Source organism: Dipodomys spectabilis, unplaced genomic scaffold (assembly GCF_019054845.1).
Source record: "Dipodomys spectabilis isolate Male_0828 unplaced genomic scaffold, ASM1905484v1 ptg000115l, whole genome shotgun sequence".
Classification (NCBI taxonomy): Eukaryota; Metazoa; Chordata; class Mammalia; order Rodentia; family Heteromyidae; genus Dipodomys; species Dipodomys spectabilis.
In genome coordinates, this window is record NW_024870792.1 from 2,470,333 (window position 1) to 2,489,715 (window position 19,383).

Here is a 19,383-nt window from a genome sequence, read left to right on the forward strand (position 1 = left end):
TCTATTTTTGCATCCAATTTTTGTTTGATGTCCTGTATATCTTTTGATAGTTCATCCTTGTGCTCTTTCAATTTCTGATCCATTTCTCGCTTTATTTCTTGAGTCATTGCCTCCAGCAACCCTTGGATGTAGTTTTTGTCTTCCATTCCTGCTTTGCTCCCACTGGGGCTCTCCCCTGCGTGGCTGCTGGCTTTTGAGGTGAGCTTGCTGTCCTGGGTAGTGGTAAACCTTGTGATTTTTCTCTGTGATTTTCGCATGGGGGTTCAGGAGACTGCTCTTCAATCTTGTTTTGGTGTGTCTGTCTTTGCTTGGTTGCTGATTCTCTATTGGTAGAGAGAGTCTGTGCCTGATCTGGATTCTGTTGGGAGCCTATTTCCAGCTGCTATTCACTTAGGATTCTCAGCTCTCTGCTGTAGCAATTCCCGCCTTTGGAAGGGTTGAGCCGCCTAGACTGCTTGTGTTTGCTCCTGCGGGTGCTCTTGGGAAGATCAGATGCTCTGGATGCACTCTCCCAAATACTGGAGTCTGCTATGGGCTCCTGATGTGTTTTTGTTTGTTTGTTTTGGGCTGGTTGTGGGCTTGAACTCTAGGTTTGGGTGCTGTCCCTCAGCTCTTCAGCTCAGGGCTGGCACCCTACCATTTGAGCCACAGCCCCACTTCTGACCCTTTTTGCTTTGTTCAGGCGCCGGTCCCCTGGCCTGGTTCCGGCCCCAGCCTGGAGCGCGCTCGTTAGGCCTGTGCTAATGTGTATACCACCTTGGTTATGCAGCCTGGAGGACACAGTTCAAATTTCTTCTACTGTTGGTAGTCTTGACCCAGGGGCACTGTTCCTGGCTTGAGCATTTAAGCTCCCTTCCCGGGGCGCTCTTGCTCTGGCCTGGCCAGCAGAGTGTGCTCCACCGGCTGGTGGGGCTCTCGAACAGTTCCCAGTTTTAGTGGGTCCTGTGGTCCGGGTGTTGGGGTAGGGAGTCTAGGTCAGGGTCTGGGGATTCCCTCCAGCTCTGGTCTCCCTTGATGGATTCCCTGTCCCCTGATGGGTACTCACCCTGTAGGTCGTCAGTTGTTGCAGTCCGTCCTGTTTCATTTTTTTTAAGGATAGGGACACAAGTGATTTTTTCTTTCTTGCTCTTGTTCCTAACGTATTTATAATGTACCATGTGATTTTTTTGTTTCTTTATATGTTCCTCCCCCATGGTATAACCCCTGTTTTCACTGTAGTTGATGTCTGTGCCCTGCATCTTGTATGTACACTTTTCTAATTTGGGGAGGGGAAGGGAAAAAACAAAATGCTTAAATAGGGATACAGGTTGACCCATTGTACCAATGACATGTACAAGACACTATGTTGAAAAAATGAACTTTACCATTTAGGTAGGGAGAAGGGGGAGGAGGAAAAGAGAATGTAGTTGTGGAGGTGGGAGGGAAGGGATGGTAAGGGAAAAACAGAGGAGGAGGTAACAATGCTTTATAGGAAATGTACTCATTACTTTGCTCATGTAACTGTAACCCCTCTGTACAATATTTTTACAATAAATAAGTGTATTTAAAAAAAACAAAAAAAATTACCTTTCACAGGTAGAGTCTTTTGATATTCTGGCCTACATTAACATTCTCGTTTGTACCTGGGGATTTCTTCTTAGAGCTCATCACAATGAATTAAAAATGCATGTGTTTAATACATTTTGTATTATGTCTTGTAATTTTTTCATGTTCTGTGCTTTTCTCTGTCCCCAGTACTAATAATTCTTTTGGCACAAAGGAGGCACTTAATAAAATGTATTGAACTCTCATAAATAGAAGAATAATTTTAAATTATATTGTTTCCTAGAGAATGGTTAGAGTTGTTGTGGCATAACCGCTCATGTTTTCATAAAAAATGATGATGTCTTTCCAATAAAAGGTAGTGCTAGTATCTAGGTCTCCCTTATGTGGTAGATCACTAGCTTTGAGGAAAAAAAAAACCTCAGGGACAGCTCCCAGGCCCCAAATTCAAGCCCTAGAACAAGTGCGTGCGTGCGCCCATACGCGCGCGCACACACACTCACACATGAAAACAAACTACGAAGTAAGAGAAATGTTTAGAGACAAATCAGACCTCAAGGTTTCTATATTTATATATATGATGAACCTCAGTTCCCCACGTTGCTCAGTTAGGAGGATCTACTATCAATTTCTTTATTTAAAAATTTAATTTTTTTATTATTTTTAAGTGGTTGTACAAAGAAGTTCCCATTCTACAAACAATATATGAATACAAAGTGTCTGATAACATTGTCCCCCATTGCTCCTAACCCATCCCTTCTTTCACTTTTCTTCTTCTTTTTTTAAAATTGGTATTAAGTGATTACATAAATTTCACATATTTCACAGCATTGTGGAATAGTGATACTTAGTTAAAGTCACAAACACATTTTGACCTTCACAAGGCAAATTTATTATCAATATCTATGCAGGCAGAAATATGGTTTTTGTGTTGATGTGCAGATATTCAAACAAGATGGACCTCTGCAGCTTTACTGCCTGGTTCATTCTCAAGCTTTGCATTCCATCTTTATTGACAATGTCACTTTTTTCCTTTCAAAATGGCCATGGGCTGGGATGTAGTGCAGTGGCAGAGCATTTGCCTAGCATGCACAATGCCCTGGGTTTGATCCCCAGCGCTGAATTAACAAGACTACATATTGGTATATGTATTTCAAAATTTACATTACTTTGCCTAGACTGAGTATTTCTTCTCTTTCAGAACCTTATTTGGAGCACTCCACCTGCACCTTGGAGGAGCACCTGAGGGTCCAGCTGGCACCGGAAAGACAGAAACTACCAAGGACTTAGCTAAAGCTGTTGCCAAACAATGTGTTGTTTTCAACTGTTCAGATGGGTTGGATTATCTGGCATTAGGAAAATTCTTTAAGGTTTGAATTCATTCCTTGTTAAAAAAAAATCTATTGCTATTACCAGGGCTTGAACTCAGGGCCTCCCTCCACTCGGCTCGTTTGCGCACTGCCTGGCAAGCTGTGCCTCCGGCCCTCTTTTTGCCAGTTATTTTGGAGATGGATACTCACAGAATTTTCTGACCAGCACAGCTTTTTGATGCACAGTCCTCTAGGTCTCGTTCTCCTGAGTGTGTAAGATTACAAGCACGCACCACAGACACCTCGCGCAGCCATAATAGTACTTTTAATGACACATCCTTATTCATCTTTTTCAGTGAAATCCTTGTTTTAGTTTTGCTTTTTTTCCATTATTCTAAGTCAGATATTTACTCTTTCAAGTCTGAAGATTCCAAAAGCTGGAATTAAAGATACGAAGTCCCTATTTATATACCTATAATCAAATAATACGTATTTGCCAGGAAATTGTTTGTGAATTAAGATTACAAGCTGTTGGCTATTCAGGTGTTCAGAGCATAATTCAATCTCATTGACAACAAAAGACCTCTTAAATGGATCATTATAACCCATTCTATTGCATTTAGATAGAAAAAGCAAATAAATCAACTTGTAAATAAAAGCAACTAACACTTGGGAATCACAGGCATACATCTTAATACCAGAAGATATACAGTGAGGGAAAAATAAATTGAAAATTTTTCCAGTTGATCAAGCTCTTTATTCATGAAGAATAATGAATTGGTAATGAAAAAATAAGCTGTCTTTAAAGATAAAGGCGAATAAGCAATTTCCTTGAAAGGATATTAAATCCTTGCAAAGATCAGGTGAAAAATGTAACATTTCAATGTAATATTCAATCAGATAAACTTGAAATTTTTCATTACTCTTTCCTCCCAGGGACTGTTATCTTGTGGAGCCTGGGCTTGCTTTGATGAGTTTAACAGAATTGATTTGGAAGTACTTTCTGTGGTTGCTCAACAAATCCTTACTATCCAAAGAGGTAATGGGCTAGTAGTCTGTCTCTCTGCATCATGCAAAAAGAAAAGACATAGAGGATAGAATGGATGGCGCAAGCCACATGTACCCGTGGAGTTGTTAAGTCCTTTCCTTTCATCCTTGATTATCCATAGGTATTAATGCAGGTACTGATATACTGGTGTTTGAAGGAACTGAGTTAAAGCTGGATCCCACCTGCGCTGTCTTTATAACAATGAACCCTGGGTATGCTGGGCGATCAGAACTGCCAGATAATCTGAAGGTACAGAGGGCACAATTACATCACCTATTTCCTTTCTACAATGTACGAAGTTAACCTAAGCAAGAAAGTTTGTTACCCTAGAATTTTTTTTAAATTTTATTGCCAAGGTGATGTACAGAGGGGTTACAGTGACATAAGTAAGGTAATAAGTATATTTCTTGTGGAACTTGCTACCCTCTCCCTCATTTTTCTCCAACTTTCCCTGCCCCCTCACCCCGGCCCCCAGTGGCATCGATCACTTCTCCATACTGTCTTGCGAGTATCACTGTTGCATTTCCCTAGAATTTTAGGCAAAATATATGCTTTTAAGCATTAAGCTATTTTAGAAAAATAGCTATAAGATATTGTTGAGCTTTTTAATATTCTTTTTATTAGCACATATTAATTGTACAAACTAATTAATTTTATTATGCTATCTTCATATAGATAGATAGAATATAGGTTGAACAAATTCACTTCTATTTTCTTCTATTGTCCCTGCCCTCCTACCTCCTGCTAGACCAGTAGATAATATGTAAAGACTCAATTACCTTTGAAAAAATAAATGTGCACATCAGGTACAAATTCCAAAACTTGCATTTTTCATATAGTGCTTATTTTAAAATGTGCAAAATTAAAAAGATGCCAATTCTTTGGGTACTCTAGATAACCCTTCAGTTATAAATGCATTTTTACAAAGTTTAAATCAGACAGCTGTATATGCTACCTTTATGAATGCATGTGTAGATGCAAATTCTTTCAAGTTAGTATTATAGCATGAGCATTTCCTCATCTTTATAAATGTAATTCAAACTTTAATAAATTCATTGAACTGGAACTGTTTTCTGGTTAGACATTTGGTTGCTTTTAGTTTTACTGCATTATAAATAATCATAAAAGACAGCTTTTACTTACAGCCTTTCTGTATTTTAAAATGTTTCCTTAGCTAGAGCATAAGATGAGAGCTATGTTGCTACATTGTGGTCTAAAACAGGCTGAAACAATTTGCCTCCCACATCAGTTCTCAGTTCTCATTAGCATGCAGCCCTTTTGTTGTTGTTGTTAAAAAAGAACAAAATACTGAACTTTCATTTAAAAACAAACCTGTATTTATTAGTAAAGCATGGCCTTTGTTTTCTGTATCTTCGTAAGCCATTTCATATTCTTTCATGAAGAATCCATGCTTGCAGCTAATGGATGAAGAATTACATTGGAGAATAGGTCAGTGATAACAATAGACCCCAAGCCAAGTCTTGGACAATATCCTAAATGCCTTGTACTGCTCCCAGTGGTAGACTGACAGCGCTTCAGAATAAATGAACAATTTTTCTTTTCTACCATAAAAGCTTTTGATAAGACTAATTGCTGCCAAGTATTTTTGCATTACCACTTTATGCCCCTTTATATGTTAAATCAATGTACTTTTGAAGGAAGAAGGTATGGCTTAGGACGAAAACTAATAAATCCTTTAAGAAGCATTTTGTGGCTTTTCTTTGCAATTTTCTGTTGCAAAACCTTTTTTGTAGCAATTCTGTTATGCATTCACTTATGTTACTTTTTTATTCAGTAGGATCAACCTCTCTATATAAATATTTATAAAAGCAGGGATGGCAAAAGCTTGGGAGTAGTGTGTAATAAAAGCTGGAGACCATCATAACTGTGGCTGCAGAGTGTTCTACAGTGTGCCCATTGAAATAATCGTAGAGAGTCACATGGCAGGGCTGGGGATGGTGGATTCTTCTTCTACACTGAGCCAAAGTTTCTTCTCCAATTCTGATAGCTCTTTGTTGTTTTTGTTCCTGTTGTGCTGTCTTCCTGGCTAGAGCTGCTACAGAACATCTGTGTTCCAGTATATATGTATAGAAATTCCTAACAAGTCAGAATGTATTCCTAAAAATAAAAATAAAGCCAGCTGTGCCCCAGAAAGTGTTGTTATTAGTCTCAGATTCGTCCTTGAGCCCTCCCTGGCATTTACCTGGTGAGTCGGCCAGTCAGCCCCCCCAGGCACCCTGCTCTGCTGGGACTCCTGCAGAGTCTCTGGCCCCACCCCACACCTTTAGTATTTCCGCCCGCTTCTCTTATTTTGACAACTTGAGTGTCATCCAGTTTTTCCTCCCCCACTGGAACTTCTATCCCTTGTTAAGAACTATATTCATCTGAAAGTAGGTCTTTCCATGCTTAATGATTTAAATCTTTTGTGGTACTTGCTTTAAGGATGTTAATACCATAAATTATTATTTTTGAACACAGCTGGATGTGAAGGATTTTCTTTTAAAACCGAGTGTTTTTCTCTTTTTCTGTTAAGGTGATAAAATTTTGGCACAAGTGTGCATGGATTTCACTTTGCATTTGGCCCAGGAGGAGTTTACTCCTCAGGTGCTTGTGTGCAGTGTGCTGGCAAAGGTTATTTCAGCCGTAAGTTGGGCAAACATATTCTGTGGAAATCAGGCCTCCTGCCAGTGGTTCTCATAGCTCCTTTCTGTACCCTTCCTCCCCGGATGCATCTCTGCTGCTGCACGCAGTGGTCATTCCACAGTGTATTTCTGAGCCACCTCAGGGTACCCAAGTGTCTACCAGTTAGCAGAGCCTGAAGCTGCCTCACAGGCTCCACCTCAGGGCTTCCCCTTCTGCAGATGAACCTAATGGGAGAGGAAGAGGGGAACTGATAGATGGACTTGTGTTGAGTTTTATTTATTTTTAATCCCTCTCCTCAAGTCTGCCGGGCTCTGAGGTTAGAACAGTAGGGCAGTATGAGGTAATCATGCCTAATCAGGTTGTGATTCTCTCCTAGCAGAATGGAATGTTCTGCCCCCACAAGAAGGGTTAGGCTTCATAGACTTGTCTTGTTTAGATTCATAATTGCCCACTGTACTGTAACTCATCTTTCAGTTCCATGTATTTTTGTTACACATTTTCTAAAATAATAAAGCAATGTGAAACATTAGAAAAATGTTTGTGTGGTACTGGGGTCTGACCTCAGGGCCTTGTTCTTCAAAGGTTGTCTCTTCGTTACTTGAGCCACTCTTCCAGTCCTGTTTTTTGCTTTTTTTGAGATACGTTCTCACAAGCTTTTCTGCCCTGGATGGCCTCAAACAGCTCCTTCGGCACTTAGCAGGTGGGATCCACCGGCATCTGACTATTTTCTTGGCATAGTCTATGAGAGCCTTATCATTAGGACCTCGTGCGTATGTACTGCCATTTCCCTGCATCTGTCTGTCAAATGGGGCTTTCCTGGTTTCATAGTCCCAAAGCTTTCCGCACACTAATTGCTCTCTCTTGAGTGTTGTGCTAAATTGTCACTTTCCTGCCTGACATATTAATTTGTTATCATCTTTTAAACTAGCAGTACAGATGTGACCACCTGGTTGATGTCTGTGGAACTGGCAGATGTTTGGAGCTGATCCATGCACAGAACCATGGGTTCTGCGGGGCCTTCTTGTCAGGCAGTGCTTCAAAGCCTCCGTTAAGCTCAGTTAGACTCTTTTCCTATGTTCATATCGCTTGTCCTACCAAGCTCTGAGCATTGATCCTACTGCCATGAGCCACTTTTGCTTTCTCTGGCATGAATTAGCCACCAGATCCATGCCTTCCCAGGCTCTCATGCAATTGGGGGGGGGGAGGGGGGAGGAGCACACAACAACATTGGAGCTGTGAGGAGTGATGTGTAGCATGAGTTCCCCTCAGAGAGATCCTTTCACAAATTCTCTCTCTTGCCTTTCTCTTTCAAATATTCTATGATGCACAGGTAGATGTGAAAGTTCAAGGGTTGCATACATTTCTTTAAATTTTTGCATATTGGGCAGCTTTCACATATGTTGGTAACTGGTGGTATTTCATGCAGATAGTCCCATTTTAACATTCTGTTACATCTAGACAAAACCCACATATTAAATAATTTTAAGTACATTTCTATTTCAGAAGCTTCTTGTTAGGCTAAAACTATTACAAAGAATCAATAGTCATTGATCTGATCCAAATACTTTTAATATGAGCTCATTCTAGACCCTCTAATGACACAAAGCCAGTAATTTCAGGAATAGCTTTCCAAAGAGACTGCAGGGTAAAACACCTTCATGGTATTCAGGAAAAAGAGCAAAATAGACCCTGAAGTTTTTATTTCACCCATCAAAAGTCAAAACTTGTTCCCAAACTCATCAAAATACCTGTGAAATCGATTTCCAGATCCTTAGGAAAAAATAAGTGGAAGTCATGGTTAAATGTTTATGCACCATCCTCCTTCAAAGAATAGGTAGGGCAGAAATGCAGGGCAGTAGTTCTCATTTGTTTCTACTGAATAAATATTATCTGCTTATCTGTCGATTATCTGCTCACACTGACTACATTTAGGGAATTTATTCAATTCCGGGAATGTTGCCTAAGTCTGGGACTTTCTTTTCTTCCTTTCCTTTCCATATCTTCCTATGGAAGGTATGTCCTTATTTCTTTTTAGATTCATGCAGATAGTCTCATTTTAACATTCTGTTACATCTAGATAAAACCCACATATTAAATATTTTTAAGCACATTTCTACTTTGGAAGGTACTTGTTAGACTAAAACTATTATGAAGAATCAATACTCATTGATTCTTTCAAAAGCACAAATTTCTTTTCAGATTTGTTACTATTACTAATCAACTATCTTTAACACATCCAAAATCAAAGGATGTCAGCGCATCTCATGTCAGCACATCTTGTGGGTAGCATGCAGTTAGCATGGTGGAAAACTGCTAATGAATGGAACATCAGGAAAAGCTCTTGATTACTTGATTTTCTTTTTTGCTCTTTTAGTCACTAATATGTGTTTCAAAGCATTCTGCAACTCTATTGCAAAGTATGGACAGGAATTTGGGAACTGCCTTGTGTGATCAGAGGCAAACCTATAACTCACAGTACTGAATGTTGACCCCAAATTACTAGAAATGTGTGTTATTATGCAAAGACCTTACCTAGCCATAGACAGGCTGATTTATAAATTCAGTCATTCTCTCTGTCTCTCCATTTCTGTCTTAGCCATTGAAAATTTACCTTTTTTTTTTTTGGGGTCCGGTCATGGGGCCTGAACTCTGGGCCTGCGCACTGTCCCTCAGCTCTTCAGCTCAAGGCTAGCGCTCTACACTTGAGCCACAGTGCCACTTCCGGCTTTTTTCTTTTTGTTTATGTGGTGCTGAGGAATTGAACCCAGGGCTTCAGGCATGCAAGGCAAGCACTCTACCACTGAGCCACCTTCCCAGCCCCGAAAATTTACCTTTTTTTTAAAGAGGTAGAATCTGGAAAGTAATTCTCTTTCATTTTTTTTCTTCATGCATGTAGTAGTTAGAATACTAAGTATATTTTTGACATTTTATCAATTTTAATAGTAAAAACAATAGTACTTAAGCTTCTTCCTAGTAACTTAGATAATACATTTAGAGAAGGATCTTGATGCAAATCTTTTAACTATTCTCAAACTTGGAAGAGTCATAATAAATGACTTAAGACAGTTGTGGGGTTTTTTTTTGTCTACCTTATGTTTTTGGTAATTCAGTTCATTTCCAGAAGATATTTACAAACTGTATGAATACAATTGTCATTCATTGTAAGAACTTTTTTCCTACTTTTTTTTTTGCTTTTGTACAAGAAATTCTTGTGTTAATATATGAGCTATTAAAGTGAGACCAGATGCATTCTAAGCCTACATTTTCATATTTATTCTTTTAAAATATCTATCCAATTTTATTTTTAACTACCACTCATGGCATTTATTTGCCTCACAATATGTAAAATGCTATGAGGATAAATTATCATTATAATTTGGAAAATTAGTTTATTTCTAATAATAATGACATTACTCATTTCAAGTTTCCCTTTCTATTATTATGCTTGCAGAAGGACTAGCTGGTGACTGCAGACATTTAGAATATCTCAAAATGTTTTATTTATCTTCTATAGTCTTGTTTATAGCAGTTATCTGATTAGCCTCAGGTTATGTACTTAATTGGATCCTTAGCAAATATTGATTAAGACCCAGCCTCCCAACAGCAGGCTCTTTCTCAGCTCAGGCAAGAAGCCAGACTTTGAGACACTCTTCTTAACAGACTTAGATACTCTTTTTATTGTTTGTTTATTTTTATTTCAAAATTTAAAGATTTGTATTATTTTTTTTTTCTTCTGACCAGCCCTGGGGCTTGAACTCTGAGCCTGGGGGCTGTCCTTGAACTCTGAGCCTGGGGCTGTCCTTGAACTCTGAGCCTGGGGGCGGTCCCTGAGCTCCTTTCCTGCTAAAACACTCTACCACTTGAGCCACAGCACCACTTTTGGCTTTTCTGTGATTAATTGGAGATTAGAGTCTCCGAGACTTTGCTGTGTTATCTTTAAGTAGGTATTCAAAGGCGTTTCTATTCAACATACCAATTGATCAATGTCACCCCTTCCAGTTTGATATTCTTTCTCCTGTAGCGTGTTACTTCCCACAAAGAATCTAACGTCATGGATACATACTATTTAGATAGAAAAGAAAAGGCCTTTACAAAACTTACTGATATATTTATGATACGGCCTCAATAGCAAATCAGGCTTTGCTTTCACCTTTGCCCCGTAGGCTCTCTTTCGGACAGTAGCAATGATGGTGCCCGACTATGCCATGATTGCGGAAATCGTCCTGTACTCCTGTGGGTTTGTCACGGCTCGGCCCTTGTCAGTGAAAATTGTGGCTACATACCGCTTGTGTTCTGAGCAGCTGTCATCTCAACATCACTACGACTACGGGATGCGGGCTGTGAAATCTGTGCTCACTGCGGCTGGGAACCTTAAGGTACAAACACAAACCCCTGCTTTCACTGTATTTGATGTCGGTATAATTTGTGGAGGGGAAGGAAAAAAACAAATCATTTAAATAGGGATACAGGTGGACCCATTGCAACAATGAGATGTACAAGTCGTTATGTCGAAAACGAACTTTACAACTTTGGTGGGGGGGGGGGGGGGAGGATTGGGGGAGGGGGCAGGGGGAGGATGGGAAGGGATGGGAAGGGGAAACAAAGGAGGAGGCTACAATGATTGATAACAAATGTACTCATTATCTTGTCAATGTAATTGTAACCCTTCAGTACAGTATTTTCACAATAAAAAATGTATATAATAAAAAAACACAAGTACTTCCGCTTGTACATTTCCCATTTGCCAATCTTAGGACTGTTGTTTGCACGGAGGGGCTATTAGCTAGTTGGTTTCATTAACGAACTGAATAAAAAAACTAGAGTTCAAAAATAATTTATTAGCTGGGCTCCGGTGCCTCCAGCCTGTAATCCTAGCTACTCAGGAGGCTGAGATCTGAGCATCACAGTTCAAAACCAGCCCAGAAAGGAAAGGCCTTGAGACTCTTCTCTACAATTAACCACCAGAAAGCTGTGGCTCAAGTGGTAGAGGTGAAGAGCTGAGGGAGAGTGCCCAGGCCCAGAGTTCAAGCGCCACCACCAACAAAAAAAATTATTGTTTACACATAAAAAAGAAATTTTATTGTGATTTGTAAATCTTATCCATGCAATTTTTAGTGATTTAGGTATGTTTCCATAATTTTAAATATTCAAAACAATGTATCACCAATGAGGAAAAACTGCTTACTATTGAGAACTGTTTTGAAGGCTTTATTTATATAGTCTTAACATAATTACCAGTTACATCTAACTCTGAAATAACAGTACATAGTAATTTTACAGTAAAATGTTTTTACTAGTCTGGTGCCAGTGATTCAAACCTATGGTCCTAGCTACTTGGGATGCTGAAAATGGAATAATCGGAATTGAGGCTATTTTATGAAGAAAAGTCAGTGAGACCCACTTCTCAACCCATAGCTGGTCACAATAGCACATGTTGGTCATCCCAAGCTCCATGGGAGGCTGAGATTAGAAGGATGGCGCTAGGTCAGCCTGAGCTGAAATGTTTGTGAGATTTTAGCTCCATAGAAGCGAAGTTGGAGGCTATGAGATCACTTGTGATCTCATAGATGATGGAAAGCCTATAGTAAGTGGATTGAGGCCCAGGCATGTGCCTGGAAAGAAGGGAGACCTTATCCAAAAGATAAAAAGTGAAAAACAGTGATACTGCAAAGCTCTAGGAAGCACAAGGCTCTGAGTTCAAACCCCCAGTATTAACAAAGAAAAAGTTTGCACTTAAAATAGCCTAAGCTACAATATATAAACATGAAAAGTCCAAATACTTTAGAGACTTGGATAGCTTTTTAAAATATTACTGTGGAAGCATTGAGTGAGAAGCATGAAATATAACTATCCATAATTAGTTTCTTTATGAAGGCAAGACAGCCTCCAGTTAACAGCACAATGAAAAATGTGACCTTGGAGTTTACAAGATTTTCACATTCAGGATTTGTAGACAATACAAATTTTAAAATATATCCTACATGATTGAGAACAATGGCATACATTTTTATCTTCTGTAATAATGCTATCAAGAATTCTGATATATAGTGGTGATATTCTATTTCACATTAGCCTAACATAACTTAAAATTATAGGATTTTTTTTGCAATAAACAAAAGTGCCTAGAAGCAAAAATTTGTATTAACCTTGCATGTCAGGATTGCTTTGTGGTCAGATAATGCATTCATTGTCCTAGTGGATGTCATCACTGAAATCTTGACTATAGAATGAAGCTATTAAAGTTAGGCTGCAAATGAATCCTGCAAATGAACACCATCATTCTTTGTCAAAAGCTAATTTAGAGTTGTTGAATGTTTGGGCTTGAATATTTTGAAGTTTGTTTCTATTATAGCAAGAGACAATTTCAACATTTGCTTCAAAATAATAGCCTCTCAAATAACAAAACAGGCCATCTGACATCTAACTCATTTGTGGTTGGATAGAAAACAACACCCAGAAAAGCAGGATTCGCGTTTTCATCTGGAGCCCTAGAGATTCATAGATGGCTGAACCTGACAGATATATGACTGTAGACGTTGTTACATTATAGTCACTTAAGTAAGAATAAAGAATTTGCTAGGTAGAAATATTTTAGAAAACCAAACATGACAGAAAGGTTTATAAAATCAATATATGATAGAAGAAACTTTGGAGTGACATGCATTGAAGTTGGGGAATACAGGTTTTTGTGTATCCTATGAATATTAATCTGAGTAACAAGTTCAACTTCAGTCAGATTCTATAAAAACTAAGGGCATTATTTAAGAAAGATTCAGTAAAGATGAAGTTCTGAAATAGTGACTTCAAATTTGGCATGCAAGAAAAATGTATATAAGGATGAAAAAATTGTAAACAAAGTAAACCTCATGAAAATTGTGACTAGTTAAAAAAATTACTTAAATTGTCTCTCAAGAGACACTTAAGTTGTCTGTTAGGTATGTTTGAATGAACATTAGCCCCTGCCAAAAAATAAAACAACACAACAAAACTGGATGAAGTATTGATGCATTATTGATGTAGTTTTTGTAAAAAGCAAAGAAAAGGTACAGACCTCTATACTCAAATAGTCTCAGCATCAAAATATGGGCAAATGAGTGAGTGTTGTTCATATGGTTTCAATTCAAATACATTTTTTCAGAGTGATTTCCTTCTTTTAATGATTCGTTTCACAACACCAACCTAATGCTAATATTCTCAGCAAGTTCTACCCAACACATAAGCAATAGCAGCTCCCAACCTATATTGAATTGTGGCCAAAATCCTCACTGCAGTTAATTCAACCGAAGTAAATATCAGTTTCTGTAACTAAAAACAATCTGAAAAAAATGAGGAAAGACATACTTTTGCATTTATTTGCCTGTTTGTGTATGGGTGAAACACACAAAAAATGATGCATTTAGCGGATGCCAATAGCTTCATTCATGATTATGTTTTCTTACAGCTGAAATATCCAAATGAAAATGAAGAAATTTTACTGTTCAGGTCTATTATTGATGTAAATTTGCCAAAATTTTTGTCTCATGATTTACCACTCTTTGAGGTAAGAACACTTATAATTCAAATACAACAAATCTTTTATAATAATGTGGCATTAACCAAATATCCAAGTTTTCAAAACTCCCAGCAAGAGATTTTTTCACTATAAAAGACAGCGACATAGTTTATAGAAGTATAGATCATGTTTTTAGTTTTTATTTAAAGTGCGTCCAGCTGGCTTTGTTGCTTTAGATGACTTTTAACAACTTGAGATTTTTAATTACAATATTTTTTCTGCAGAATATAATGAGCATACAAAAGTTATAAAACATTTACTTGTTAATCCCATGAGAATCGAGGCTCTCTGTGAAGAAAAGTAATTTGCCTAACACTGTATGGAATCCTTAGTATAAATTAGGGATTTGGTAAACATTTGTTGAATCACTGACCAAAGAAATAAAATAAATAATGTTAATTCCCTTAAAAGAATGGGATGACTTTGATGAAGTTATTTTTCAGGATAACCTCAAATAAGAACTAGGCTTGAGAGTCATGCTTTTTGGGTTTTTGTTGTTGTTGTTTTGTCAGTTGTGGGGCTTGAACTCTCGGCCTAGGTGCTCTCCCTTAGAAATTCAGTTCAAGGTGAGCACTCTACCACTTGAGACACAGCGCCACTTCAGATTTTCTGGTGGTTCATTGGAGATAAGAGTCTCACAGCCTTTCCTTCCTGGGCTGGCTTTGAACCACAATCCTCTGATCTCAGCCTCCTGAGTAGGCATGAACCACCAGCACCTGGCTGGGAGTCATGCTTTTTTCACAATTAGACTATGATTGCTTGAAAGGAGGGAGTATTAACATAATGTTTAACGTTTCTGTAATCATTGGATGCCATTCTTTTTCTCTTTTCCACATCAGATAGAATCAAGGGAGCAATGTGGCACTCTCAGTCTTCCCGAGCAGACATTTAGATTTCAGCCTGTAGAGACAGATACCATGGCTGCTGTGGGGCTGGGAGAAGAGGGGCTGCCACTAGCATGGTCTGGTGTCACTAGCGCTCTGTAACTGTCTCTACCAATTTTGTCTTGTCATCCTGAGGGGAGTTTTCTTTAGCATTTAGAGTTAACAGTGCCGGCATTTTATGCAACAACTCAGAAAGGAAAGATGTATTCATGTCCTACACAGATTTTCCAGGAGCAAAGGCTGTTTTCAGAATATAGAAAATATAGCTCACACGGTATTTTCACAATAAAAAAAAGAAAGAAAAAGAAAACACAGCTCACTAGATGTGTTCTCATGCAGCTGTACATTCATTCAAGACACATGTATTGAGCTGTGCTTCTCTAGCGAAGCAAACTTGGCATTTTCAATTTCTCTTGGTGCTGCAGGACACAGCCAAGGCACTAGGGCACTAGATAGCTATAGACTGCCCCAGAGTGATGGCAGGATATCTCCTTGTATTCCCAGGTCCACACCAGACACCAGACTGAGGGCGAGGGGGTCTGGGGTGAGAGGCAGTTCTGAGTTGTCTCCTTTCAAGGACATTTTTAAACCATTTGAACCATGTGACAAAGTATTTCTGTTTATTTACCAAGTATTATGCTCCTGATGTGAACTAGCAATATATGGGGTGAGGGAACTCCTGGGAACAGAACCCAGGACCTCACATGTGCTAAGCATTAAATCTTCTACGGAACTACATTGCCAGCCTGGACCCAGGTGTGTTTTAACCCTTTAAAAATAGCAATTTCTTTAATGTTCCAAATGACCTAAAGGGATAAGTGAAGTCATTATCATTATTTTACAAACGGTGTAACTGAGGAACAAAAATGGTAGATAATGTATATTTCTGGTGAGCACACAAGGAGCCGGGATTTGAACCTCGTAATCAGGCTATAAGGTATTTTTAACCCCCTCAGCTTTGTGGCTATTTTCTTTTCTTTGCCAGAGGGAAAATTGCTTTGGAAACTCGTATGAACTTTTTTCTTTATCAACATCTAAGGGTCAAAATTTAGGAGTAATTCAACTGGTAACACAAGTTCTGAAGCAGAGCTTGACTGTATGATCCCATTCTCAACACTTCTAAAGTTTAGTTTGTATTTTCAAAGTAAAAAGAGCAGCCATGTCTCATGTAAGTTGTGATAATACTCAGAAAATACAATTGCCAGCTTATAAGAGCCTTAGACACTTGTTTTCTTGTAGTTCCAGAGCTAGAAGCTTGACTTGAGCTGTGGGCGAAGCTCTAAAGTCCCGGAGAAGCTCTCTCCCGGCCCCATCCTGGCTTCTGGTGGCTCCCTCCATTCCTTGATATTCAAGGCTTATAATTGCTCCATGCCAGTCCCAGATGACTCCGTCATGGTGCAGCCTGCCCTCCTCTATCTCTGTGTCAGAATCTCTCTTCCTTTCTCTTATGTAGATCCCATTGACTGTATTTAGTACCTTCCTTAACTCAGTATGACAGCTTAACCAATTCCATGTCTAAGATCCTATTTTCAGAATAAGGTTGTATTCTCAGGTTCTCAGTTAACAGGGAATTTTTGGGGACATGACTCAACTGCACAATCTATGTAATAACTACCTCTGGAGTAATTTTTGCATATATGTAGATGTTCATTAAAGTTAATTATTTGGGAGGAGCTAATTGTCCTAACACTATTTCCTGATAAGTCTTCTCCACTGAATTACCCTTTCACCTTTGTTGAAACATCAACTATTTTTGTATATATGGGTCTCTTTCAGCACTTTTTATTCTATTGGCATATTTATTACCTTTTGACAATATGACAGTCTTAATAATAAGCTTTGAAATTACATAGTGTTAGCAGTCCAGATTTTTACTTTAAAATATCCTAAAACGAAATATAAAACTTCAAGCTGTAAAATCTCTAGCAGAAAAGGAATAATGATTGGAGCCATTATTACTTAGTGACTTCACTTCCATCTGTATTAAACATGTGTATATTTCAACCAATACAAAACTATTTACTTAGGTATATTTACTATGCATATATAAAATGCAACATTTCCAAATTATCTGTCATCAGGGAATTACTTCGGATTTGTTCCCTGGGGTGAAATTACCAAAACCAGATTACAATGATTTGCTGGCAGCTATCAAAGACAATTGTGTGGCCATGAATTTGCAAATGACCAAATTCTTTTCTGATAAGATTCTTCAAATCTATGAAATGATGATTGTGCGCCATGGTTTTATGATTGTCGGTGAACCATTTGGAGGAAAAACTAGTGCATATCGTGTGTTAGCTGGAGCACTAAATGATATATGTGAAAAGGTAATAAGTTATAATGCATAATTTACTTTTAGCAAGCTTTGTGCTCATCTTTAATTTGCTAGTTTGTGTTGTAAGCTCTAGAAGTATTGGGGAGAATTGAGTATCTTATAGCTCTACAGATAAATAACATGGTAGATAAATTACTATGAACACATGAAACATGGAGAAATTTTAGGATAAATTGGCATATGTATAATGGCTGCGATGTGTCATGCATGTGGAAAATCCCCATAGAATTAAAACAATGACAAGAGTCAGTCTTTTTGTTGTTGGTGGTGGTCATGGGGCTTGAACTCTGGGCCTGGGCACTCTCTTCAGCTGAAGGCGAGCACTCTACTGCTTGAGCCACAGAGCCACTTCCAGTTTTCTGGTGGTTAATTGGGGATAAGAGTCTCACAGACTTTCCTGCCTGGGCTGGCTTTAAACCATGATCCTCAGATCTCAGCCTCCTGAGTAGCTCGGATTACAGACATGAGCCACGGGCACCCAACTAAGTGTCAGTCTTAATATAAAGTACTGACTTTACTTTTGGCTTAGTGTATTAATATAAACTAATCAACTATAACATTGTGTACATCAATATTAGATGTTACTAATAGGGGACATTGTTGTCAGAGAACATTTGGAAGTAGACCATTTTTGGGAATCTAGACTTTTTGTTCAATTTTTCAATATTCCTAAAACTTGTCTTAAAAATAAGTTCTATTAAGGAGAAAAAAAGAGTATGCTCCAAGATCACTAGCATCTCTTGTAAGAATGTCACACACCAATTTTAAGAGTTCTAGCTCAAATGGACAATTGTTATGTTCTCCATCGGAAGTACATATTTCTCTGCGTTTTTATATCTTTAATTGTTTTTCTTAGAAAACATTTTGTCACAAGCTTCTGCAATTATATCCCACAGGCCAAATTTAGCCAAAGCCTATTTTTATAATGCCAGTGAACTTAAAATGGTGCTAGCATTTTTAAAAATTAAAAAAATTAAAAAAGCAAAGCAGAATGTGAATCTGAGAAGTATTTACTATCTAACCTTTTACAAAAAAAATGCAATCCTGTGTGTAGTTTAAATTTGCAGGTTGTGTAAAATGTGTGCTAATTCCTATGGATTTGTAAGCTTTTAAATACTATCATAAATAAGACTTTAAAGCCTTATTTTTCCATTTTTCATCGGTATTGTAAAGAGAATACAATTGATTTCTTAAAATACATTTATTTATTTTGTGCACTGGTTCCCTGTTAAATCCATTCCTTTCGTCTGGTAGTGTCTCTGTAGATTTCTTAGGATTTTCTAGAAATCATGTTTTCTGTGAATATATAGAGAACTCTTCAAAATAAATAAACGATGGAATGTCTTTTTTCATTAAGGGGCTAATGGAGGAAAACAAGGTTCAAATAACGGTTCTAAACCCTAAGTCTGTCACAATGGGCCAGCTGTATGGCCAGTTTGATTTGGTGTCCCATGAGTGGTCTGACGGCGTCCTTGCTGTCAGTTTTAGAGCATTTGCCTCATCTATGGTAAGTACTTACATTCTCAAGTGCATATTTGTAAAAGATCATGATGACTTCTTTTGACCAATTTCTGATTTTTTTTCAGTTATTTCAAACACTTGTATTTATCACTTAAGATATTGATCAAAATATACACGACTGGATCATCAGGGATTATTTCCCAGAGGTCCATGTTAAGAGGCACTTTTGCCTGGTGAGGAAATGAAATAATCAGAGAGAGGCATTTCCGATTCCCTCTCCCTTGCTAGATGATTCAGGAACACGGATATCTAAATACCATAGTCCTTCCACCTATTTGGTAGTGTTTTTCCTTTCCCCATTCTTTGAGCTGCTGCCACTAATTGTGAGATATAGTCCCGTGCTCTGAGAGAAACTGCATATCTATCTTGAAAATGATGTCATAAAATTCCAACACTTGCCATCTAGTAGTTTAGGAAGAAAATTCTGCCTATGGAAGCAGAAGAGAAAAGCAATGTACCAGCTTCTGCCTTACTTACTCTTGGCTTATTCTCAGTGTTTGTTGCCTGTGTCCATGAACATGTCTACAGACCAAAAAGTATAAACT

At 38.2% G+C, this 19,383-nt stretch overlaps 1 protein-coding gene across 1 annotated transcript in view; it reads left to right on the forward strand.

Moving 5' to 3' along the window:
- Positions 1-19,383, forward strand: part of Dnah7 (dynein axonemal heavy chain 7) — a 210,385-nt gene that overhangs the window by 85,016 nt on the left and 105,986 nt on the right. Inside the window, exons 25-31 of the mRNA XM_042688311.1 lie at positions 2,744-2,912; positions 3,789-3,891; positions 4,022-4,149; positions 10,707-10,919; positions 13,985-14,083; positions 17,061-17,309; positions 18,675-18,824. Of these exons, the coding sequence (XP_042544245.1) occupies positions 2,744-2,912; positions 3,789-3,891; positions 4,022-4,149; positions 10,707-10,919; positions 13,985-14,083; positions 17,061-17,309; positions 18,675-18,824 (1,111 nt within the window). The remainder of the gene's footprint in view (positions 1-2,743; positions 2,913-3,788; positions 3,892-4,021; positions 4,150-10,706; positions 10,920-13,984; positions 14,084-17,060; positions 17,310-18,674; positions 18,825-19,383) is intronic.